A 24,079-nucleotide genomic window follows, 5' to 3' on the forward strand; every position below is an offset into this window, starting at 1 on the left:
CTATGCAGGCTTTCATGTATTCCAGGGTGGCCTTGAACTCATAATGTAGGCATGGATGACCTGTCTGATTCTTCTGGTTCCACCTAAGTGCTAAGATTATAAACATGTGCCAGGTTTAAGCCGTGCTGGGGAATCAAACACGGGGCTTTGTGCATACCAGACAAACACTTACTAACTGTGACACGTTTCTAGTGCCCTGACAGTGGCGTTTTATATTTTTTCCTGCCAATTCATGTGTGCCTGACTCTGGAGTCCTTTTTCAATTCCAACAGGGCAGCACAACAGGTATCAAGGCTTGGGGGAGTGCTGCAGGAAAGAGGCATATGGGGAACTATAACTCCCGGTATGCATCTGAGTCACCGCACACACTTTGGTTAAGGGGACCCGGGAGCCTGCCTGGGAACGACAACTCCCGGCGTGCCTTGGCGTAGTTACGTATTTCCGTTGAGGCGATGGCAGCGTCGGAACGCCTACCAAAGAAACCACATCTCCCGGCATACCCCGCAGGCGCTCTTTACGCACTTCCGGCGCGGCTGCGCCAGCGCGCCCCCGGCGGCTACGGCGACGGCCGCAGAGGCAGCGAAGCTACAGCTCCGGCCTCGTCGGTGACAGGCGGCCGACCTGACAGGAGCTGGGGCGGGGCGGCGGCGGCCAGCGAAGGAGCGCGCGGCGGCCCGGCCCCGCCCCTGGTCCGCCTGCCAGCCCCAGTGACCTTCACGGATTCGGGCGGCGGGTGCAGGCCGGGACGGCGGCGCGATGTTCGTGCAGGAGGAGAAGATCTTCGCGGGCAAGGTGCTTCGGTTGCACATCTGCGCTGCCGACGGCACCGAGTGGCTGGAGGAGGCGACCGAGGACACGTCCGTGGAGAAGCTCAAGGAGCGGTGCCTCAAGCACGTAAGGCCGAGCCGCTTATGACCCAGTTCCACCTCTGCCTCCTTTCTGGAACCAAGAAACCTTCTGTCTCGGACTCATCCCTGGCCCGCAGACTCGTCTGTTCCCAAACTCCCATCTCTACCCGGACGCCAGATAGTCGCTTCTCCCTGGGACCCGACTTCGGGTCCCGCCATGCAGCCTGCTGCTCCCCCAGTCATCGGTCCTCCGGGCCAGGGCACTGCCTCTCTCTCCTTTTTCTCTACTCCATCGCGAGCCACAAACCTAGCAGCTCACAGAAGAGCGGCCGGCGGCTGCTGGGCGAGCTCTATTTAATTTCTGCAGCATTCTGGGGAAGTGAAGGCAGGGAACGGAGACTGGGAGAGGCGAAAGAAAGCAAGGGTTTCTGGTTTTCTAGTATTGGGCTTTGCCTGCTGTTGGGATGAGGTTTTAGTTTCCCATTAACTTTCCTCCTGAAGCTGAGAAGTAACTAGATCCTTTGATTAAGAGGGCCTACTCCTTGCCCGAAGAGCCAGCTGTTAGGAGCCCCTGGCCTGGGCTTGCTTCTTAGTTGTAGTCACTTAAAATAGTGCCACTGTGGGACAGGTCCCTGGCCTTCTGCTTTTTGCTGGGGCAACAGTTGATTGGATGAGAAGGTCCAGGACAAGGGTCTCCTCGCCAGCAAGTGGCATTTGTTAAGTTTGCTTGCATTCAGTGAGCTGTATACTATAGGTAGCTTTTTAGTTTTAGGTACTTGAGTCTTGAGTCTAGTTCTTGGAGTCTTCTTGACTCTTAACTGCTCACAGCTAAAGGTGAGATAGATGCCTATTACACAGCCCCTGGTGGCCTATGATATGATTAGTGCCAGCATTTATGTTAAGGGTGGCCACATGTTTTTAGAGGGGACCCTGTGGAACGTTAGGGACTTACAGTGGTAGGTTGTGTTAAAATGCAGCAATCTTCAAGTTACTGTGGCAGCTGCTTGCAAAGAATAGTTTAACGTCTGAGTGCCTCCTTGGTGGAGTCAGTCTGCGATGTCAGGCAGGCTCTAGGAGGTCTGCTTCAAGCCTCCTCCAAACACACGAGGTGCTGAGTAACCATGGGTCGTGGCTTCTGTGGTTCACTACAAGGAGGCTCACATGCTCGGGGCAACATGTGTTTAGACTGCTTTTTGTTCTTCGGAACAAGCCCCTCACAGTCTTCTTATCTAGAAAACCCACAGGCTCAGCACAAGCATCAAAGTTGGGGACTCCTTGGGTGTCTAGACTCTTCCCTAGCATGTATGCTTGTCTAGTTCTGTGCTATGTCATCCCCTACCTGGTTGGGTTCCTCAGGGCTAAGCTTGGAGTAACCCCAAGGCTAAGGACTGAGGGAGCAATTTGAAATGTGTTGTCAACCTCCAACCACACCAACAAGGGTTGTCACCTTCGTGGGTGTGGCATTTGCCTTGACTCGCTAGTGGTGTGGATTTACATAACCAGCATGGCAGCACTTATGAAGGGGGATGATTCACAGATGCTTACTAATAAGTTTCAGGAGCAGCTGCTTTGATATGATGTTAGTTATTTGTGCTATTTAATATTCCAGTTGGTATTGCAGTTGTAGGGTTTTGCATTTTTCGGTTATTATCCTTCTTGACGGTGAGATTTTATCCTACTCTGCCTTCTCCAGGTGTGAGGATGGAAGCAGGAGGGGAGTTCCACAGCATAAGAGCTCTTGTAAGTTACCGAACCAGAGAGCTGAGACAACAGAGCTTATCTAGGTCCCGTCATCTCTAGGAGTCACAGCGTGCTCATTAGAAGAGGGGATTTTCTAGTTGTACCTGACTGTCTCCTGGAAACCCCAAATCGCTGACTCGACTTCCTCTCTCCTCACTTTCCTGTGCACACCAGTACTGGGGCTGTTATTGCTATTATTCCCCCCCCCCCTTCCTCTGCGCCTGAGGGATATGATACAGTCTTTTAAAATGCTTCTCCCACAGCACTCCTGGAGCCTATGGCTATAGCAAGGAGGGGCTCGTTATTATAGTTATTAAGGAGTTGGATTTGGTTTTTTTGCCTTCTGGTTGTTGTTGTTGTTGTTGTTGTTTCATCCAGAGTGTCCGCACCATGGTATTCCCCAGCTTCCACTGTGTAAGTCCGTGAGTGGGACACAGTGCGTCCTCTCTTCTAAAGCGAGTCAGCTGTGGGACGGTGTTACGGAGCCGTAGTGTGGAGGAGCTTTTCTGTGCTGTAAAACATCTGGATGAAGCACAGGACTCCTCCATGGGTCCTGTGAAGATTTAGACCGTGCCATCTCTCCATGACATACACTACCAGGCATGAGCGGAAGCTACTGCCAGACACTTCGAGATATGAGTATCTGAGCCCAGGGTTGTGATGGTGTGTAGTGTGGTGACTTGCACTCATGTCTTGTTCCTGGTGTGCCGCTGACACGCTTCAGAATACAGTTATAATTATAATTATTATTATTTTGTTTTTTGTTTTCTTTTTTTCCAGACAGGGTTTCTCTGTGTAGCCTTGGCTGTCCTGGACTCCCTTTGTAGACCAGGCTGGCCTTGAACTCACAGTGATCCGCCTACCTCTGCCTCCCGAGTGCTGGGATTAAAGGCGTGGGCCACCACCACCCAGCTTAGGTGTTTCTTAATTCAAACAAACTGGCATTATCAAACAGCCATTTCCAGATTCAAGGGAAGTTGAGGTTTCTGCTCTTTCCCAGGGGTGAGTATGTAGGTTGCTGAAGGGTAGATTTCATCTTACATGCCCCTTCGTCTTAACAGCCTTGTTTGTGTATGATGGTCCACTTTTCAAAACTGTTTCGGTCTGACACTGATGGGAGATTCTTGTACTCTAAAACTTCACGGTCTAGAACAAGCACGTGCTTTAGTTTTTCTTCTCGTCTGGCTAGCAGCCATAGGTAGAGAGGCTCTTTGTTGAGTGTGAGCATCATGGTATCTGAGGTGCCTTCCAAAGCATCCAGGAAGGCCTGAAGGACCCTGGGTCCTATGTGTACTAAGCTTCCTCCTCCCAGCCTGTGTCTCAGTCCCTCCCAGAGTTTAGAGAGAGCTACTGAGGCATCTCGCTGGGCCTCCTGGGCTGCTTCTGTCGTAGTCTAACACTGGAGATCCATAGCAGCAAGACACAGTTACAGCCCCTGGCCTCCTTCTGAATTTGGGGAAGGGCTGCAGCTGACTTGGTATTGTGTGTAGTATCTGGGCCTGGGAAAGCTGTGTGATGCTGGGCAGTGGTGAACTTGTAGAAACTTGTACAAACTCAGGTGACTATACCTGGTGACGAACCCACAGGTACAGTGAGTCCTGTCTTTGACATATGGCACCAGCCGTGTGTGGTCTTGGTCTCTGTCTACCTGGCAATGAGATATGATAGGTGTGGCCCAAAGGCAAGCAGGACTCTGTTGTTGGAGATGGTGTGTGTTGGAGCCTGGCTGAGATCATGAGCTACGCTTGCCAGGCCTCTGCCTACAGTCTGTGGTGGAGCTTCCATTCAGTAAGTGAAGTCACTTGCTATGAGGTAGATGCTTGCAGTGTCACCTGCAAGGTCCTTTTGGAGGTGCCGCCTTCCTCAGTACCACTGATAGTTTGCTTTCCTACTTCCTTTTACCTCCTCTGCCAGAGGCTGTTACTAGGTTTCTAGGGCCCTGGAGACGTAAGCACAGCTGTGTGCCCCTTGACCCCTGTAGGCTGCATCTGGAGTATAGTTATTGCTTGGGCTCAAGGCTGAGCTGAGGCCAATTGTGCACCATGCTCTGCTTAGGACTGTGTGGTAATCAATGAGCAGGTGTTGCTGTCTTGCTCCTGGAAAGCAGTCTTCTTTCTGTGCAGTTGCTCGGCCTTTGTGTGCCTGCTGAAGAGGGAAAAACAAATGCAGAGAGCTTTTTAACTGAATCTTGAGATTCGTAGGAGACTGCAGACATGCTATCATCTAGGTGGCATTTTCCAGATCTTTCCAAACTAAAGTGATTTGAGTTGCAAGTGCTTATCAGTAGGATCTTGTGTTCCCAGGCTATTAGCCATCCCAAGAGTCTCCTATGGGCCAGCGATAAGCTTGATAGCCTGGGGGGTCAATGCTTGCTGACATTCACTCAGTTTCCTATGTGTGGGGATTCTTGACTGTCGTTTATGCTTTGATGTCTTGAGTGGTAAGAAAAGGCACCAGGTGGTGGTAGTGTACACCTTTAATCCCAGCACTTGGGAGGCAGAGGCAGGCAGATCTCCGAGTTTGAGGCCAGCCTGGTCAACAGAGCAAGTTCCAGGAGCTGTCCTGAAACCCTGTCTCAAAAACCAAAAGAAAGAAAAGAAAAGGGGGGGGGGAGGAAGAAAAGGCAATTAGCTCCATGGGTTGGGGAGACGGCTGAGGTAGTGAAGTGTCTACCATCCAAGCGTGAGGACTTGAGTTTGGACCCCCAGCTGTAAGAGCCAGTGGCAGCAGCATATCTGTAATCCAGCACTGAGGAGGGGTAGGGGTCGGGGCAAAGACTAGAGGGTCTCTGGAGCTCCTTGGGCAGTCCACATAGTTGAATTGATAAGCCAGGTTCAATGAGAGATACTGTCTCAAAGAATAAAGTGGGTCATTGAGGAAGACCCCCAATATTAGCCTCTGGCTGCCATGTGCTTGTGGACAAACATATACACACTATACACATGAGAGGGAGGGAGGGAGGGAGGGAGGGAGAGAGAGAGAGAGAGCGCGAGCGCACAGAAAGGGGGGCTTAGTAATTCCAGGTATGGCTGGAGGTGTCAGGCTCTGTGTTACTCCTGTCATAATTCATTTCCTATTTAGAGATCTATGGCTTGATTCTTCCCCCAGGGTGCTCATGGGAACTTAGAAGACCCCAAGAGTGTGACCCACCATAAGTTAATACATGCTGCCTCAGAGAGGGTGCTGAGTGACACCAAAACTATCTTGGAAGAAAACATCCAGGACCAAGGTAAGGAGGCTGTGAGAGGCAGCACATGTCCACAGGGCCCGAGGCCTGTGTCCCAGTGTCACTACATGCCTACAGAGCATGGAGCCTGCATCCCAGTGTCACCACATGTCCACAGAGCATGGAGCCTGTGTCCCAGTGTCACCACATGTCCACAGGGCCCAGGGCCTGCGTCCCAGTGTCACTACATGCCTACAGGGCCCGGGGCCTGTGTCCCAGTGTCACCACATGTCCACAGAGCATGGAGCCTGCTTCCCAGAGTCACCACATGTCCACAGAGCATGGAGCCTGCATCCCAGTGTCACCACATGTCCACAGAGCATGGAGCCTGTGTCCCAGTGTCACCACATGTCCACAGGGCCCGGGGCCTGCGTCCCAGTGTCACCACATGTCCACAGGGCCCGGGGCCTGCGTCCCAGTGTCACCACATGTCCACAGGGCCCGGGGCCTGCGTCCCAGTGTCACCACATGTCCACAGGGCCCGGGGCCTGCGTCCCAGTGTCACCACATGTCCACAGGGCCCGGGGCCTGCGTCCCAGTGTCACCACATGTCCACAGGGCCAGGGGCCTGCGTCCCAGTGTCACCACATGTCCACAGGGCCCGGGGCCTGCGTCCCAGTGTCACCACATGTCCACAGGGCCCGGGGCCTGCGTCCCAGTGTCACCACATGTCCACAGGGCCTGGGGCCTGCATCCCAGTGTCACCACATGTGCTTTTCTGAATTTAGACAAGTGCAGGGGAACAAGATTGTTTTTATTTTATTACAAGAAGTGTGTGTTTTGGTGTACTTGTGAAAAATAGCAGAAGCCTAAACCGAATAATTGGCAGTCATCTGAGAAGCCAAGTGCAAGTGTCATGTTTAGCCTTGCTTTAAAGCAAAACCAGATTCTGGAGCTTATTTGGCTTTATTTTTGTGTTGGATGTGCTCATCACAGTGGCTGCTTCAGGGTCTGAGTGAGACTTTTCTGTCTTGCACACCCACATCTTCATTTACGCTTGGCTGTGGGAGAAAACCTGTTGTCTGTATGCCCTTCAAATAAAAACTTCAGGCTGTAACCCTGTGTGATGAACTACACCCCAACTCAAAATGGAGTGGGAGGTGAGCCCCCATCCCTGGCCCCATCGCCGTGGGGAACTGTGGGCTGGCTGCCGTGCAGTGCAGGTTGTTCGTGCTTTAGCCTCACAGAGTTTTAGAACTGAGCCCTTGACACTAAGGGCATTGTGCAAGGGCACACTAGTTCTCAACCATCTAGCATCAATCCTTTTGTTTTGTTTTGTTTTATTTTGTTGTTTTGAGATAGGGTTTCTCTATGTAGCCTTGGCTGTCCTGGACTCCCTTTGTAGACCAGGCTAGCCTCAAACTCACATCGATCCGCCTGCCTCTGCCTCCCGAGTGCTGGGATTAAAGGCGTGCGCCACCACGCCTGGCTTAGCACCATTCTTGTTTCATGTGCACGTGTGTGTTGGTGTGTATGTACTCGTGCACTCGTGCCTATGCAAGCGTGCAGATGTGTATACACATGTGAATATGCATGTGGAGGTCTGGGGTTGACATCACTTTATTCACTGAGGCAGAGTCTCTTGCTCAACCCAGAGCTTATCCTTATGGCCGTTCTGGCTAGCCAGCTTACTTGGGGGTTTCCAGTCTCTGCCTTCCAAGTGCTACAGTTATGGCCAGGCTGCCATGTCTACCTGCCATTTTGTGGTTCTGGAGATCTGAATTCCAGTCCCCACTTGTGTGTAGCAAGCTGGAAACCACTGAGCCATCTCCCTACCCCCATCTGGTACCTTTTATGTCGTCTGTGCCTATGGAATGGTAACTGACTTCATAGATGTGACTGTTACTTTTTTCTAGATGTCTTGTTATTGATAAAAAAGCGTGCTCCTTCTCCACTTCCTAAGATGGCTGATGTCTCAGCAGAAGAAAAGGTAAGTTGCGCCGGTTGGAAACAGGGCTCTCCACTGTGCCCTTGTGCTTCAGACTTCAGAGAAGTCTAGCCCCTCCACACGAGCATGCTGTACGGGCCCTTCATCATGGCTGAGCCTGCAGTGCTCTGAGTGTGTCCGTGACTGCTGTCCAGGGACAGGAGAGTGAGGGCACCACCGGGAGAGGTGCTTCCTCCTGTGCTGCTGCCCAGCGTGACTCCTGTAGAAAGCTGTAGCTCTCTGTATATGTAAAGACTTGCATGCGAGAGGTGACAAGCAGCTGCGCACCTGGTGCAGCCTCTGTGTGTTCTTGCCGTTTTTGTAATTATGCTGAGTGTGATGTCCTGGGGCCTGTGTTATAGGGTGATCTGTGGCTTGCACCTTCCCTTTATCCAGGGGCCTTAGGAAAACTCCCCACTTCGTCACTTGAGTGGTGGCTGCCCCAGAGCCCACCCATGTCTGGGCCCGGTGAAGGGAAATGGTATTTTAAAGATTAATTGTTTTGTTTTTATTTGTGTATTTGTGTGAGTCTGTGTTTATGCCAGCAGAGGCCAGAGGACGCTATCTGATCCCCTGGAGCTGGAGTTCTAACAGTTGTGAGCCTCCTGAAGTGGGTGCTAGGAGCTGAATTTAGGTCCTGTGAAAGAGTAACAAGCGCTCTTAGCTGCTGAGCCATCTCTCCAGTCCCAGGATGTGCCCTTTTAAAGGGAAGTCACCTTTGCTTAACACCCTTTCCTGTCTGAGGGCTCTGGAATTTGCTATACATGCTTTGAAATGCCAGGGAGAGTGTTGGTCTCTCCTTAGGGTCCCTCCTAAGCCAGGCTGGTTCAGGAAGGAGCAGGCCAACTCTTGGGCTGGACCCATGGCCTGATGATAGCAGATGAGTTATTTTGGGGTCTCTGCTGGGGCCAAGGATATAGGAGAGTGCCTTGGCTTCACACCCTCGTTATCTTTGGCCACCTGGCCATGGTGGTGGTGTGGGTGTGGGTACAGTTAGGCAGCACATGGGCAGGCTGCTCCATCCATCTTCACCAGACAGATCCTGGGCCTCCTCCTGCTTGCCTGAGCTAACAGCAGAGTTCAGATTACAGTTCTAACTGGATGTTTAGACTTGACGTTCCTTTAACTGTTAAAAACAGTTCTAGCCACAAACTGTGTGGCCTACTGCTTGCTTAAGGTACCTGCTTAGGGTACCTGGTCAGTAGCTTGCTAGAGCTGCTTTCACATTGTATGTCACTGCAAAGTGAAAAGTTACAGTGTTACTTACAATTCTAAGTAAAAAAAAAATGTTTGTTTTGGTTTTTGGGTTTTTTGAGATGGGGTTTCTCTTTGGAGCCCTTAGCTGTCCTGGACTCTCTTTGTAGACCAGGCTGGCCTTGAACTCACAGAGATCCACCTGTCTCTGCCTCCCTAATGCTGGGATTACAGGCGTATGCCACCTCTAGCTCGGCCAACAGTGCAGGTCTTAAGAGTTAAAGATCTAATAAGAAGTCACACTAGATGCATGTTTCCTACAGGAAGTCACTCTTTACCCCCGCAGGCGACCTCTAATGCTTTCAGCTGTTCCCCTTGGTAGTTTGCTTCCTGCTGTCTAGATAGTCTGCGTCCATTGCTCTCTCTGGGATGACCTCTGTTAGATGGTGGCTTCTTGGTGATAAGGGTACAGCTCCCCTCCGAGCCTCCTTCCTTGAGTGATAGTGAATGCTGGGCGGAGACTGGTGTCACTTATGGCTGTCATTGAGGTAGTCTTTTCTGCCAGGAGTACAGCGTATTAAGGGTTTTTTTGTTTTGTTTTTGTTTGAGGCTGGGGATGCAGCTTAGTGGTTGAGCACTTGTCTTGTGTGACCAAGGCCCTCAGGTACTTCTGGCCTGTGTGTTGTTTGAGTGGCTGCCACTGTGCAGCCAGGTCTCTGTGCTTCTCTCTGTGTTGTCTGTTGGGGTCCTGCTGCCGCCTCCTGTTGCCACAGACTCGCCTTCTGAACAGAGTACTAAGGCTTGTGAGGGCAGAAGGCTCAGCTCCCTCTTGCGCATTCCTTTCTGAGGTTGTGGGAAGAATGTGCTTCCGGGTGCTTTCAGGCAGTTGACAGGATTCTGTCACTGCTGTCAGCTGAGGACTACCCTCGGCTCCTGGGGGGCAATTGCGTGACCTTTCATCTTCGCCAAGGAAGCAGAGGTTTTTAATGGTTAAAGCACCTTGCTGGAAAGAGTGCTATCCTTTGTCAGGGCTCTAGTAGCTAAGCCCAGAGAACCATGTGCTTTTTCTGCATTTAGCTGTGCTGCTGTGTGACAAAATCCAAACCCAGGCCTGATCGCTTCCACCTACATCTTAGGATCTTGCAGATTTGGGGACTGTCAACAGGAAGCATAGAACTGCCTGAGTTCTGGCTCTACAGAATTAAGTCTTGTCTTGTCCTGCTCACTTGGTGGGTTAGACTTGGCCTCACTGTGACCTAGTACCTAAGCGACTGCCCTAGAGGAGGCGGAGATTATTTTGGCTTTTCCTTTTCAGAAGTTTCAGCCTGGGATCGTCTGCTTCATTGCTTTCAGGCCGTGACAGTGCAGAAACATGGAGGGAGAGCATGGCAAACAAGCTGGTTCTGATGGTAGGCAGGAAGCAAAGAAGAGTGACAGGAGGGGCCAGGACACGCTATACTCTTTAAAAGACACGTCTTCAGCTGCGCAGTGGTGGCACATGCCTTTAACCCCAGCACTCAGCAGGCAGCGACAAGTGGATCTCTGAGTTCGGGGCCAGCCTGGTCTACAGAACGCAGAGACATCCTGTCTCAAACAAACAAACAAATGAAGAAACAAACAGGCACATCTTCAGATACCCACTTTCTCTAACCAGCCAACAGCTCCTCTGATGTTCCTGGGTTTTTCAGCCAGGGCCTTGCTGTGTAGGTCTTGCTAGCTTGTACTTCTATGTAGACGAGGCTGCCTTGGAGCTACTGGGGATCTCCCTTCACCCGCCTCCCAAGGGCTAGTACGGAAGTGTGCCACCACACTTGCTTTTTCTGATTGTTCTCGATGCTTTCTTTCTCTGCAGCTGTTGTTGGCTGGCCTGGTGGGCCATCCTGTGGATTTCCTTGACCATGTCTTCTAACCACTCCGTATACCCTTTTACCTGGCTGCTTTGGCTCTTGCCGGTGGCACCCTGGCTTGCACATGCTGGGTGGGGGTGGCTTCGTGTTGCTGGTGCTTAGGTGCCCACCTCTTCCTCCTCATCCTTCTCCTAACTACTTTTATTTTTCCTCTTCTTGGTCTTGGAAGTGTTCCTTATACCCCTTGTCTCTGAGAGCCCTGGAGGCTCATTGCGCTTTGTGCCTAGGTGGTTTCTGTCAGCTGCTGAGCTTCCTGGGCCAGAGACCTTCTTGTCCCGTCTCCATCTCCGTCTTCTGGTGGGCTTGCTGTTATGAGAAGCTGGGGATAACAGGAAGCAAAGCAGCAGCTGGGTGCAGAGAGGTCCCCCTTTCTCTCTCTGCCCCCCTCTCCTGAGGCAGTCTCTCACTCTAGGCTCTTGGGTTTCACAGACTACTGTCGGCCAAGGCCGGCCTGCAGAGGTGCTGGTCTGGTTCTTGGGTCCCAGGCTGCCCTCTCTGGCCTCAGGGGTGACCCGCTCTTTGGCAGGTTGGTATGGCCTTGCTCTTGGCGGGTTCTGCCCTGTGGGCTCTTGGCACTAGCCAGGCTTCCACACCCTTTGTGTGTAGCTTCTAACCGCTCTGTGTCCCTGTTACCTGTACCCGCTTCTCTTCCTGTACCTTTGCCAAGTGCTGCTGCCTCTGCTGGTTGTTTCTCTCCTGTTCTTGTCTGCGAGTGTCTCCCGTCCTCCTCCTTTACTGTCACCGTGGGGCCTCACTGCAGCTGTGTGCTTCTCTCCAGCCCCAGGGAAGCACACAGGACTGCCGCTCTGCAGCACCGTCCTCTGTCTGCGCCTGCATACGGTTTATAGCAGGTGAGACCATGGCCTAAGCATCTTGTTAGGCTTGTGCTTCCAGGGCTGTGTACAGAACTTCCCAGAATTTTCTAGCTGAAGGGGATCCCAGCTAAACCTTAGGAAGTTTCTATTCTCCTCTCTCTCTGAGCTGTCATCAGGTTCATTGTCACACTTTTCATGTTCCTGGACTCTTTTCTGACTTAACTCTTTTTTTTCCCCCTACAGAAGAAACAAGAGCAAAAGGCTCCAGACAAAGATGCTATCCTCCGGGCAACTGCCAACCTGCCTGCCTGCAGCACAGACAGGACTGCAGTCCAGACCACCATGAGAGACGTGAGTAGCTACCTAGCATAGGGCTTGGGGAAGAGGCTCTTTAAACTGCTCGAGTCAGCCGGGCCCGGTGGTGCACGCCTTTAATCCCAGCACTCGGGAGGCAGAGGCAGGTGGATTGCTGTGAGTTGGAGGCCAGCCTAGTCTACAAAGCTAGCCCAGGACAGCCAAGGCTAACACATAGAGACTCTGTCTTGAAAAAAACAAAACAAAAAACAAAAAACAAAAGTGCTCGAGTTGGCGTGGTGACTGGTGTATGCTTGTGGTCCTGGTATTCAGGAGGCTGAAGCAGGCCTGAGCTTAAGTCTGAGGCTAACTTGGATGATATAGTTAGGACCACTCCTCAACATGCCCCCCCCCAAAGAAACGGAATATTCAGGAAGTCTTTGCTACTTTTGAACTATTTCATAAAGCACAAATTTTCAAATTACAAAGTTGACATCATCTGTAGCACTGCAGAGACAGGCAGTTGGCGTGGTGACTGGTGTATGCTTGTGGTCCTGGCATTCAGAAGGCTGAAGCAGGCCTGAGCTTAAGTGTGAGGCTAACTTGGATGATATAGTTAGGACCACTCCTCAACATGCCCCCCCCCAAAGAAACGGGATATTCAGGAAGTCTTTTCTACTTTTGAACTATTTCATAAAGCACAAATTTTCAAATTACAAAGTTGACATCATCTGTAGCACTGGAGAGACAGGCAGCTGTAGGGCAGTGAATGGCTTTGCTCTGAGTACAGCAAAGCTTTCAGCGAGGACTCTGAGCTCCTCAGTTACTCTGGACAAGAAAACTAAGTTAAAGTCAAACATCTGCAGCATGTGTATGTGGGCCACCCCACGGTAAGGTATGCTCGTGTGTGCAGGAGCTGGGGAGCATGGCCAGCGTTTAACTTCATTAGTTCCAGATCAACCTGGGCACTGCTGCGCGCCAACTCCTTTTGGGGTCTCTTTTGAAGAGTTCATTTTGACAAGAGCTTTGTGATTCTTTGGTAACCAACTGGCACACGTGCCTCTCCCTGGCTCTGTGGGTCTGCCCTGGACAGGGGTCTCAGAAGGCTTTAGGCTTGTGATGTCCCATTTCCAGGCCCTGTACCGGGCAGGAAGAAAGTACAGAGAGGGTCTCTGATCTCACCAGTGTAGTGGTTTTTTTTTGGGGGGGGGTTGTTTGTTTGTTTTTGAGACAGAGTCCCACTCTATAGACCTGGCTGGCCTTGGATTCACAGAGGTCTGCCTGCCTCTGCCTTCCAGGAGCTGGGGTTACAGGTGAGGCCAGCACTCCCTCAGAGATCTGCAGGGCTGGGTCCAGGGTAGGGCTGCAGACCTAAGCAGGCTTGGTGAGCGTTCAGAGAAATGATCTGGTTTTTATTTTTTATTTTGAGTCAGGGTTTTACTGTAGTAACTTAGGTTGGCTTCAAGCTCCTAGCAGTCTTGTCTCAGTGTGCATTATGGCGCCAGGTGATCTCTTTCCTCATTCTGCTTCAGTTCCAGACAGAACTCCGGAAGATCCTGGTGTCTCTTATCGAGGTGGCACAGAAGCTGTTAGCACTGAATCCTGATGCAGTTGAATTGTTTAAAAAGGCAAATGGTATGAGCAGGTCCTAGCTTGTACCCACCAGCTGTCTGCCCAAGCCTCAGAACGTGTCCCCAGCCCTCACGTTGAAAGCAGGTTCTGCTTCTGGTTGGTTGGGGGCGGGGTAGGCTCCTGGCCTGTTGTGTAGCCACTCCTATGTGTGTGTGTAAGAGCTGGTGCTAGGCTGCAAGCTTTTGGTGGTTCCAGTTGCCAGTAATTGCTAAGTGGGGTGAGTCTCCGCAGATGAGGCTGTGGGCCTTCAAAGGGCTTAGCAATCCCCTCATGGCAGGTCTTGTCTTTCTCCTCAGCTATGCTAGATGAAGATGAGGATGACCGAGTGGATGAGACTGCCTTGAGGCAGCTCACAGAAATGGGCTTTCCTGAGAGCAGAGCCTCAAAGGCCCTTCGGCTGAACCAGTAAGCTTTCTTCCTTCTTGGCCTGGGCGTCCCTGTGATCTCCCTTCCCAAATGCTGACAGTCACACTTTTTTTTTTAGAGATTTTTTTTTTAATTTTTATTTGTCCGTGTATATGCACATGTGTGTGTGGGGTACCCATAGAAGCCAGAAGAGGGAGTTGGCTCTTACCTGACACCGGTGCTGGGAACCAATCTCAGGTCCTCTGAAAGAGCATATGAGCCACCTCTCCAGCCCAATTGGGCCATTTCTAATATGTGTGTTTTAAAAGAGGTGTCTATTGTTGTGCCTAGAAGTGCTTTCATTTATGATCTTGTGTGTGTGTGTGTGTGTGTGTGTGTGTGTGTGTGTGTGTGTGTGTGTGTTTTGAGGGTCTCTGTTATCTATGCTGGTCATGCAAGTCTCCTGTCTTAGGTTCCTGAGTAGCAGGACTGAAGGCGTAAACCGTGATGGCTGGCTATTAAAAGCCAGCTTGTAAGTGTGCGTGGGCCTCAGATGAGAAGACAGGAGGGAGTTCTTTAATAATGTTCTTGCACTTCTGAGTTTAGTTACTCACCCAAGTCCCATGTGAAGACTATAGAACAGAGCTGGTCAACAGCTGTGTTCTTTGTGCTGTGGACTTAGGACCTAGAGTTGTTTGATGCTTGTTTTGTTGGGTCTCGGGAGTTTGCGGCAAGGGCTGTGTGCAGGTTTCCATTTCAGCAGATCCTCTGCCACCATTGCTGCTTCTGTTCTTGCTATCGTTGTTGAAAGTTGGTGCCCCTGGGGGAGCAAAGTCTCCAGGGACCATCCTGGGGGAGTTGAGAAGAATCTCTTGTCCACTTTCAGCATGTCAGTGCCTCAGGCCATGGAGTGGTTAATTGAACACTCGGAAGATCCAGCTATTGACACACCTCTTCCAGGCCACGCCCCCCAAGCAGGGGCCAGTGCTGCAGCCGCTGCCTCCACCTCCCCTGAAGCTGCTGAAGGAACTAGTGCTGGAGATGAGGAGTCCCGGGATGAGCTCACAGAGATCTTCAAGAAGATCCGCAGGAAAAAGGAGTTCCGAGCTGATGCTCGGGTACGTGACAGGCGCCTCGGCATGGGGTTGGCTTTGTGGTTGTGTTGTGCAAGGAGGCTGCGTGCTGGAGTTTGGGTTCCCATTCAGCCCTGGGGACCTGGCTCCTCATATATAATCCATGAGTGGCTCTAGGTGGCTTCTTCAGCTCAGGGACATTCCTTGAAAGGCTGAAAATGCAAGCTTCTGTCTGCTGCAGGTGTGCTGCTGCACCTGTTGCTGTGGCCTTCTGGCTGGTGGACGGTGTCTGAGGGCCAGGGACATCTTGTGGGCTGGTGAGGGAGTGGGAGTGCATCATGCTGGCTGTCTCTGGATCCCTCTCTGCCCTCATCAGCTGTCCCAAGTGCAAACTTGGCCCCACCTCACCATCACGGCAGGCAGATACTCTGCCGCCTTTGCCTTCTTTTCACTCTCCTGTTCTTTGCTAGTTTTAATTCTTCCTTTGACCTTTCACTTTCTTTCAGGTTACAGATCTGCACACTCAGGGCGTGTGCTACTGACTCCCCAGATTTTGGCATGTTGAATAAATGTTTTTTTCAGGGTGTCATCTGTGGCTTGTATTTTCCATAGGAATCCCATTGGCTAGCTTGGGAGGTTTCTGTAGGTACTTGGAGCTTTCCTTCTGCAGGGCTGAGGAAAACACTAGCTAGGGCCTGGGTTTACTCAGGTGTACAGTCATGTGCAGTATCAACTGTACTTCCAAGGCTCTGGCTTCTCTCCTTGGCAGCAAGAGTGAAACATTTCCTTGCTTTGCCTTGGTTTTAAGTGAGGGTGTCCTTTTCTACTTCACATGTGCCAAACGCTATCCACTGCCTGTGACTGTGACTGAAGGAAACCTTCACAGCACGTGGGACTGGCCCTTGGTGGGCAGTGTTCTGTGTGAGGGGCTGACTGGCCCTCGGTGGGCAGTGTTCTGTGTGAGGGGCTGACTGACCCTCGGTGGGCAGTGTTCTCTGTGAGGGGCTGACTGGCCCTCGGTGGGCAGTGTTCTCTGTGAGGGGCTGACTGGCCCTCGGTGGCAGTGTTCTGTGTGAGGGGCTGACTGACCCTCGGTGGGCAGTGTTCTCTGTGAGGGGCTGACTGGCCCTCGGTGGGCAGTGTTCTGTGTGAGGGGCTGACTGACCCTCGGTGGGCAGTGTTCTGTGTGAGGGGCTGACTGGCCCTCGGTGGGCAGTGTTCTGTGTGAGGGGCTGACTGGCCCTCGGTGGGCAGTGTTCTGTGTGAGGGGCTGACTGGCCCTCGGTGGGCAGTGTTCTGTGTGAGGGGCTGACTGGCCCTCGGTGGGCAGTGTTCTGTGTGAGGGGCTGACTGGCCCTCGGTGGGCAGTGTTCTGTGTGAGGGGCTGACTGGCCCTCGGTGGGCAGTGTTCTGTGTGAGGGGCTGACTGGCCCTCGGTGGGCAGTGTTCTGTGTGAGGGGCTGACTGGCCCTCGGTGGGCAGTGTTCTCTGTGAGGAGCTGACTGGCCCTCGGTGGGCAGTGTTCTGTGTGAGGGGCTGACTGACCCTCGGTGGGCAGTGTTCTCTGTGAGGGGCTGACTGGCCCTCGGTGGGCAGTGTTCTGTGTGAGGGGCTGACTGGCCCTCGGTGGGCAGTGTTCTGTGTGAGGGGCTGACTGACCCTCGGTGGGCAGTGTTCTGTGTGAGGGGCTGACTGGCCCTCGGTGGGCAGTGTTCTGTGTGAGGGGCTGACTGACCCTCGGTGGGCAGTGTTCTGTGTGAGGGGCTGACTGGCCCTCGGTGGGCAGTGTTCTGTGTGAGGGGCTGACTGGCCCTCGGAGGGCAGTGTTCTGTGTGAGGGGCTGACTGACCCTCGGTGGGCAGTGTTCTCTGTGAGGGGCTGACTGGCCCTCGGTGGGCAGTGTTCTGTGTGAGGGGCTGACTGACCCTCGGTGGGCACTGTTCTCTGTGAGGGGCTGACTGACCCTCGGTGGGCAGTGTTCTGTGTGAGGGGCTGACTGGCCCTCAGTGGGCAGTGTTTTCTGTGAGGGGCTGACCAGCTTGTTCTTCCCTCGTAGGCTGTCATTTCGCTGATGGAGATGGGCTTTGATGAGAAGGAAGTGATCGATGCGCTCCGAGTGAACAACAACCAGCAGAATGCTGCTGTGAGTACCAGCGGATTTCACTTTGAGTCTCTGATGTCCCCTTTACCTCATGTGGCATGCATTGGGAATGTCGCTTGTGTCAGGACTTCTACACATAGTTGGTGATGCACTTTTTATGTGAAATATTAGGGCAGATGGTTTAAGCAGAAACTGAGACTATCCTGGATTTGCGATGTTTTCTGTGTCCATATTCTGTGGTTCTTTTCTTAGCTGTTAAGATTGAATCCTCTGGGACGGGTGTGGGTGCACACACCTTCAATCTCAGCATTTGGGAGGCAGAGGCAGACGGATCTCTGAGCTCAAAACTAGCCTGCTCTACAGAGCAAGCTCTAGGACAGCTAGGGCTACACAGAGAAACCTTGTCTTGTCTCAAAACAAACAAACAAACAAAGCAAAACCAAAATAAAAACTAAACAAACAAAAAAGGATCCAGTCTCATGCCCTGAGCACAAAGCAGCTGCTGGTAGGGACAGCTCTGTCCAGGGAGGCCTCTGTGCTGGGCTTATGACTTCATCACTTATGTGAGGAGTCACAGTCCTGGATCCAGACTTTGCAGGCTCATTGCCTGTGGAGAGATATTGTCATTCTGGTTCCTTGGGATAAAGCCAGGTGTTAGGGACTGTGTTGTAACCAGGGCCGCGGCTGTGGTCAAATTGAACTGCAATGCTAGGTCTGCTAGGAAAGCCAGATTGACACTTCCTTCTCCTTCTGTCCTGGCTGAATGTGGACCAGGCTTGTCCATGCTAGGGCCCCTTCTAGGCATTGCAGCTGTGGGGCTTGTGGAGAACCACAGAAAGGGACAGGTGAGCCTCAGGTGTGTTGAGAAGAAACTAACATCCTCTGATGTTCTTGGGTTTCCAGTGTGAATGGCTGCTGGGGGACCGGAAACCATCCCCTGAGGAGTTGGACCAGGGCATTGATCCCAATAGCCCTCTCTTTCAGGCCATCCTGGACAACCCAGTGGTCCAGCTGGGTTTGACAAACCCTAAGACATTGCTAGGTACGTGCCTGCTTAGGCTAGCTTGGGTGGGGAACACACTGTGGGCAGGTCTGCTGCCACAGACACAGGTGCTGGTGAGACGGTTTGGGCATGACTGCTGTGCCATCCAGGTTGGCTTCTGCAAGGCATGTAAGCCGTGCAAGCCTGCGAGTCTGGGCCTGCCTTGTGGGAGGAGCTTCTGCAGAAGGCACTTGGGAGGAGCAGAGCAGTGGTGCATGGGACTAGGAGACAAGGGAACAGTGTGGATTGGCTTTTGCTTCTTTTGTATAAAGGACTTCTTTGATAATTATTTTTAGTTGTGCTTTACACATTTATATATGAAAAATCCACATAATGGGGCTAGCAAGCTAGTTTAGTGGATATTTGCTGCCAAGTCAGAGTTTGATCTCTAGAAACCATATGGTGAAAGGTGAGAGCAGACTGCTGTTTGTACCCTGTGCCTGACTCCCAAGTAAATAAATAAATGCCAAAAATATAAATGAAATCTAAGTTTATTTTAAAAAGTAATAGAACACCGGATGTGGTGGTCTACGCCTTTAATCCCAGCACTTTTAAGGTAGAGGCAGGCAAATCTGTGTGAGTTCAAGGCTAGTGTGGACTATAGAGTGAGTTCCAAGACAAATGAAGGTTACATAGAGAAACCCTGTCTTGAAAACAAAACAAAAAAAGCAATAGAACTAAATAGCTATGAATATGCCATCCATTTGTAAACAGTTGTAGTGGCCACACCTATAATCTCGGCACTTGGAAAATAGAGGCAGGAGAATTGAGAGGTGAAGACCAGCCTGGGGTGTATTACAAGACCCTGCTGCAACCTCCCCCCACAGCGCAGCCGTCATCGGTGTCCACAGTGCCGGCTCCAGGAGTGAGCGTGGTGCTCTCACATCCCTTTTGGGCTCTGCTGTGACACAGATGCAGCAGTGACTGTGCTTCTGACTTGCTCAGGGATGAGGACAAGACGAAGCGTCCATATGTGTTTGTGTATATGCACTTTGCTTTCCTTGAATTTTTTTGTTTGCTAGCTTGTTTTTTGGAGACAGGGTCTGGCCATGTAGTCTCCTGACTCAAGGTGGGCCTTTGCTCAGTGCTTTAGTCCTGTGAGGGCAGAGGCCTGACCCTCCTGGTCCCTGCCCCCCTGAGCCCTCGCATGCTCTCCGCATACGCCGTCATTCCCCTGCGTGCTATGACCCTGAGGACTTGTTCTTCCTTGGCTTCCTTGTAGAGTTTGGCCACTCTTCTACATATTTTCTGTACGTCAGTTGTCCCCGCCTTACAATGTGACATCACTTTTTAAGCCATTTCTGTGAGATAAAGTTTACTGCTGCATCCCCTGTGAGGTGCTATAAACTACTCCACGGCCTGGAATGCCTCTGCCCTGCTTTCCAGTGCTGAGGGGTCGTTTCCTCGCATGCAGAAGCTTGTTGCTGTCCCTCAGTGCACATGGCTCCTGGGCCTGGGCTTCCAGGGCGAGGGGCGACACAAAGAAGGTATCTCTGCTCTGAGGTGGAGCTCAGCAGCAGGGTGTGCCACACAGGGGCTTCCAGCTGTTCCGTGGCTATTTCTTCCGTGTTCTTCCTTCCTTGGTTGGTTATGTCGTCCCATTTCTGGTTTCCTATCAGGTCGCTTTGGGGATGGGAGTCCTCTGTTTCTTGAACTTGAAAGACACTAGTTTCTTTTATGTTCAGAAATATTTCTCTTAGATTGTTGGAGAGTTTTAAAGTTTAATTCCACCATTTGAAGTGTGTGTGTGTGTGTGTGTGTGTGTGTGTGTGTGTGTGTGTGTGTCTGTCTGTCTGTCTGTCTGTCTGTCTGTCTGTCTGTACATGTATGTGTCTAGGTGTGTGGTTGTAGCATAAATGGTATAAGGAACAGAGCTGTTTCTTATGTACTTGGTTTTTGTTTTTGTTTTTTTTTTTTGGTTTATTTGTTTGTTTTTTGACACAGGGTTTCTCTGTGTAGCCTTGGCTGTTCTAGACTCGCTTTGTAGACCAGGCTGGCCTCGAACTCACAGAGATCCGCCTGCCTCTGCCTCCCTGAGTGCTGGGATTACAGGCGTGTGTTACCACGCCTGGCTGGTTAGTGTGTTTTAAGGTACATTTGATCAGATAAAAGGAGCTCTTCCTTCATATTAGATACTGAGTGTTTAGTCTTATCCTTTTTAGACTGTGAGGTATGTATTTAGCTAGTGTCACCCCTTTCTCTCTTTTGTGAAATAACCCCCAGAGTGAGCGCCCTTAGTCTGCACCTGGTGGGTCAGGCCCCAGATATGCTGACTGCTCCTTGCAGCAGCTGCCTGCTGTAGGGCAGGGCATTAGCGCTCTGCACAACAGGACTGAGTCCGCTGTAAGCACATGGCTCTCAGCCATGGCTGCACTGCAGGGGTAGTGCCATCCCTGCAGGGCTCTTGAGGAGATCCACAAAAGCTGGGATGGCCTGCTTGTGCTGTCCTTTGTGGGATACTTACCTCTCTCGTAGAGGTAGATCTTTTTGATATGTTTAATAATAAAATAAAAACAGCCTCCTTGGGCTGGGAGGTGGCTCACTGGATGAAGATACATGCCACCAAGTCTGAGAATGCGAGGCTGATCTCTGATACTCAGAGTAGGAGAGAATCAGCTTCTGCCCTTGTCCTCTGACTTCCATGGACAATGAGGCATGCCCTCCCAATAGATAGAGAAAGGAGGCTTTTGTTTGTTTGTTTTGGTTTTTCAAGACAGGGTCTCTCTGTGTAGCCTTGGCTGTCCTGGACTCGCTTTGTAGACCAGGCTGGCATTGAACTCAGAGCGCTCTGCCTGCCTCTGCCTCCTGAGTGCTAGGATTAAAGGAATGCGCCACCAGGCCTGGCTTGAGAAAGATGATTTTAAATATTAAGAAATCCCCAAACACAGGGCTGGAGAGATGACTGAGAGGTTAAGAGCACTCACTCCTGCTTTTCCAAAGGTCCTGAGTTCAATTCCCAGAAACCACATGGTGGCTCACAGCCATCTAGATAAGGAGCTGATCCCCTCTTCTGGACTGCAGGTAGACACGCATAGAGTACTCATATACATTAAATAAATAAATCTTAAAAAAAAGAAAGAAAGAAATCCATAAACCCATGAACTTTGTTTTAGTAGAAATATGTTTATTTTAGAAAATTTGTAAGTAAAAGTCATCTTGAACCTCTCGTGTGTGTGTGTGTGTGTGTGTGTGTGTGTGTGTGTGTGTGTGTGTGTGTGCACGAATGAACCTGGTGCTTCTATTTTTCAGGGTCTTGCTACATAGCCCTGGCTGGCTGGGTGCTTGCTATGAAGTGTAGGCTGGCCTCACACTTGTACTGTCCTCCCACCTTAGCCTCCCACCTAGGTGTGTGCCACTGTGCCTGCCTTCTGGGCATTTGGTGCCTGTGCTAGTGGGACAGTGGTCCTGCAGTGCTGCCTGTGTGACTCTCACACATCACACTCTGTGTTCATGCCCTGTGTCCTTACCATCTGAGACAGTGTGGTTCTACAATGTACTGTGTTATTTTGACAATGTGGTACTCTGCTTTTGGCCACTTAAATTGCTTTCTGTCTGGCTACAGTAGGGCCTGTTGTGGAGCGAGCCCTTCTTGTGCCCTATACTCTAGATGCAGCTCATATTTCCCAAGGATAAGCAGTGTCAGATGACCGGGTCAGAGGCTGGGCATCTGAGCTCTTGCTTCCGTCTTACTGCCTGCTCACCCTTCCTTCTGCCACTGCCACCAACCATCAAAATACCTCCATTGCCCACAGCCTGATTGCTTAGCTGTTTGAGACTATTCTTAGCACTGTGGGGCACTTTCTATTGGGTGTCTGCGTCGCTTCTTTACACATTGTGTCCTTGGGTGTCCGGCATCTGTTTTTCAATTGTGACACTCATTTTAGAGCAACTTGTGTGGTAAAAAACACTTGCACATTGCTACCTGGTGCAGACCTTTCAGATGCTCCTTAATCCTGCAGGATCGCTGTGTGCATACATGCATACATATGTATGTATCCCTATGTGTGTGGATGAACATGTGCCTGTGGACACCAGAAGTCAACCTTGGGTGTCATTCCTCAGCTGCCTACCATGTTTGTTCCATTATTTGTGTGTGTGTGTGGAGGGCATGCATGGGCATGTGGACATCAGAGGACTATTTGCAGGAGTTGGCTTTTTCCTCCACCTTGTGCATCCCTGGAATTGAACTCAGGTTATCAGACCTGGTGGCAGACACTGCTAAGCCATTTGCCAGCTCCCATTTTCTTTTTTTGAGACAAGTCCTTCACTGACCTGGAAATTGCTGAGGAGGCTAGACTGTCTAGCTAGTAGGCCCCAGGGTCCTCCTGCCTTCACGTCCCCCATCCTGGGACTACAAGTATGTGCTGCCACGCCCTGCTTGGTGTATGTGTGCTGGCTATTAAGTCAGGTCCTTGTGCTTGCATGACAAATGCTTTTATCCATTGAGCCATCTCACCAGCCCTAATTTTGTGAAACTCTAGAAAAATCAAGTTAGCCAGGTGGTGGTGGTACACGGCCTTAGTCCCAGCACCCTGGGAGGCAGAGGCAGGTGGATCTACAGATCAAGTTCTAGGACAGTTAGGACTATACAGAAACCCTGTCTCAAAAAAAAAAAAGTTCATTTTGAAGAATACTTTGTTAACAGTGTGTGTGTGTTGGACCTGGGGCCTGACTGCACATGGTGAGCAAATGAGCTGTAGTCCAGTCTCCCATGACATGGTCAGTGTGCTGGGGTTGAACATGAAGGTTTTTCTAAGTTGTTGGTGTTAAATCTGCTGGTGGCGTATCCTTTAAGCCAAGCACTTGGGAGGCAGAGGCAGGCGTTGAGTGTGAGGCCAGCCTGGTCTACAGTGAGTTCTATAGAGTTCACTCCAGCTGTAGAGCAGCCAGGGCTACACAGAGAAGCCCTGCCTCGAAAGAGAAACAAAATCTGCGGGAGCATATGTGTGCCAAGGGTTTTGCACATGGCCATTTCCTGTGGTGTGTGGAAAGGAGGGTTGCATGGCTGACTTTTGAGGCTTGCTGGTGGCTTTCCAGAATTGGGGTGCCATGAGTGCAGGGTGCTGCCTGCCCCACTGATGGACTATATGAGCTGAAGCACTGTGAGCACACTGGCACCCAGGGCTCCGTCACAAATGACCACCCCACCTTGCTGATGGGCCATGAGTTGGGGTGCTGTGATCATACAGGCCGTCTACTTCCCTGCCGATGGCCCCTGGGGCCTGTCCTGTGTTCTCAGATCTATTTGCACAAGAGCTCAGGCACTATGGTTGGCTCTTAAGGGTGAGTGGCAGGGTCAGCAGTGAGCGCTTAGTGTCCCTGCTCCCTTTGACTATGGCTGTTGACAAATGCTCAGTGTGCTTGTTGGTGTTGGGTGCTGCCACTCAGCTCTGTTGTCTCCACAGCGTTTGAAGACATGCTGGAGAACCCATTGAACAGCACCCAGTGGATGAATGACCCAGAGACGGGCCCGGTCATGCTGCAGATCTCTAGAATCTTCCAGACACTGAATCGCACGTAGGTGGTGCCTACTGTGCTCCTTGGCTGTGCAGCCTCAGCAGTCTCTGAGGCCGTGGGCACAGGGCCCAGCCGGATCTTGCCTGGATCACAGCCGCGGTGACTCTCCTTTCCTGACCTTACTGCTTATCAACTTCTGCCACGTGGTTTGAGAGTTGCAGTCCTAGCTTCTGACAAGTGTTTACAGAAAGTGGCTCTTGCACCGGCAAGGTGAACGATTGCTGCCCCCTCCCCTCCAGATCCTCTGCTGGGCTCCTGAAGTGCTACTTGAATTGACCCTTAGGTGTTTGCTTGTGGAGCCCACCATATTTTAAAGAAGGCATGTTCTGATCCAAAGTGTTATGTCAAGTGTGCTAATTTAAGCCGAGTGATTCACAGATGACTTCTTTAATAAATAAACCCTTTTCCTATGTTTACT

At 51.3% G+C, this 24,079-nt stretch overlaps 1 protein-coding gene across 2 annotated transcripts; it reads left to right on the plus strand.

Moving 5' to 3' along the window:
* The first annotated feature begins 537 nt into the window (after positions 1-537).
* On the plus strand, positions 538-24,071 carry UBAC1 (UBA domain containing 1). Of its 2 annotated transcripts, XM_084797355.1 has the most exons (10): positions 539-894; positions 5,697-5,817; positions 7,671-7,744; positions 11,901-12,008; positions 13,484-13,586; positions 13,880-13,988; positions 14,815-15,046; positions 17,058-17,144; positions 18,006-18,144; positions 23,550-24,071. In XM_084797355.1, exons 1-10 carry the CDS (start codon positions 757-759, stop codon positions 23,663-23,665), a joined length of 1,227 nt encoding a protein of 408 aa, XP_084653481.1. In that variant the 5' UTR covers positions 539-756; the 3' UTR covers positions 23,666-24,071. The 2 variants fall into 2 exon arrangements, with proteins under 2 accessions (XP_084653482.1, XP_084653481.1); XM_084797356.1 differs by lacking the exon at positions 18,006-18,144 and having other exon boundaries at positions 538-894.
* The last annotated feature ends 8 nt before the right edge of the window (positions 24,072-24,079 follow it).

The sequence above is a fragment of the Acomys minous genome (assembly GCF_964271855.1).
Source record: "Acomys minous genome assembly, chromosome: 10".
NCBI classification, from domain to species: Eukaryota; Metazoa; Chordata; class Mammalia; order Rodentia; family Muridae; genus Acomys; species Acomys minous.

What these genes read in the sequence shown, in the direction of transcription:
- UBAC1 (XM_084797355.1), top strand. Translation starts at nt 757, where the DNA reads ATGTTCGTGCAGGAGGAGAAGATCTTCGCGGGCAAGGTGCTTCGGTTG. An exon ending in ATGTCTCAGCAGAAGAAAAG is followed by an intron (nt 7,745 to 11,900) that starts GTAAGTTGCGCC and finishes TTCCCCCTACAG; the next exon opens with AAGAAACAAGAGCAAAAGGC. An exon ending in AAACCCTAAGACATTGCTAG is followed by an intron (nt 18,145 to 23,549) that starts GTACGTGCCTGC and finishes TTGTCTCCACAG; the next exon opens with CGTTTGAAGACATGCTGGAG.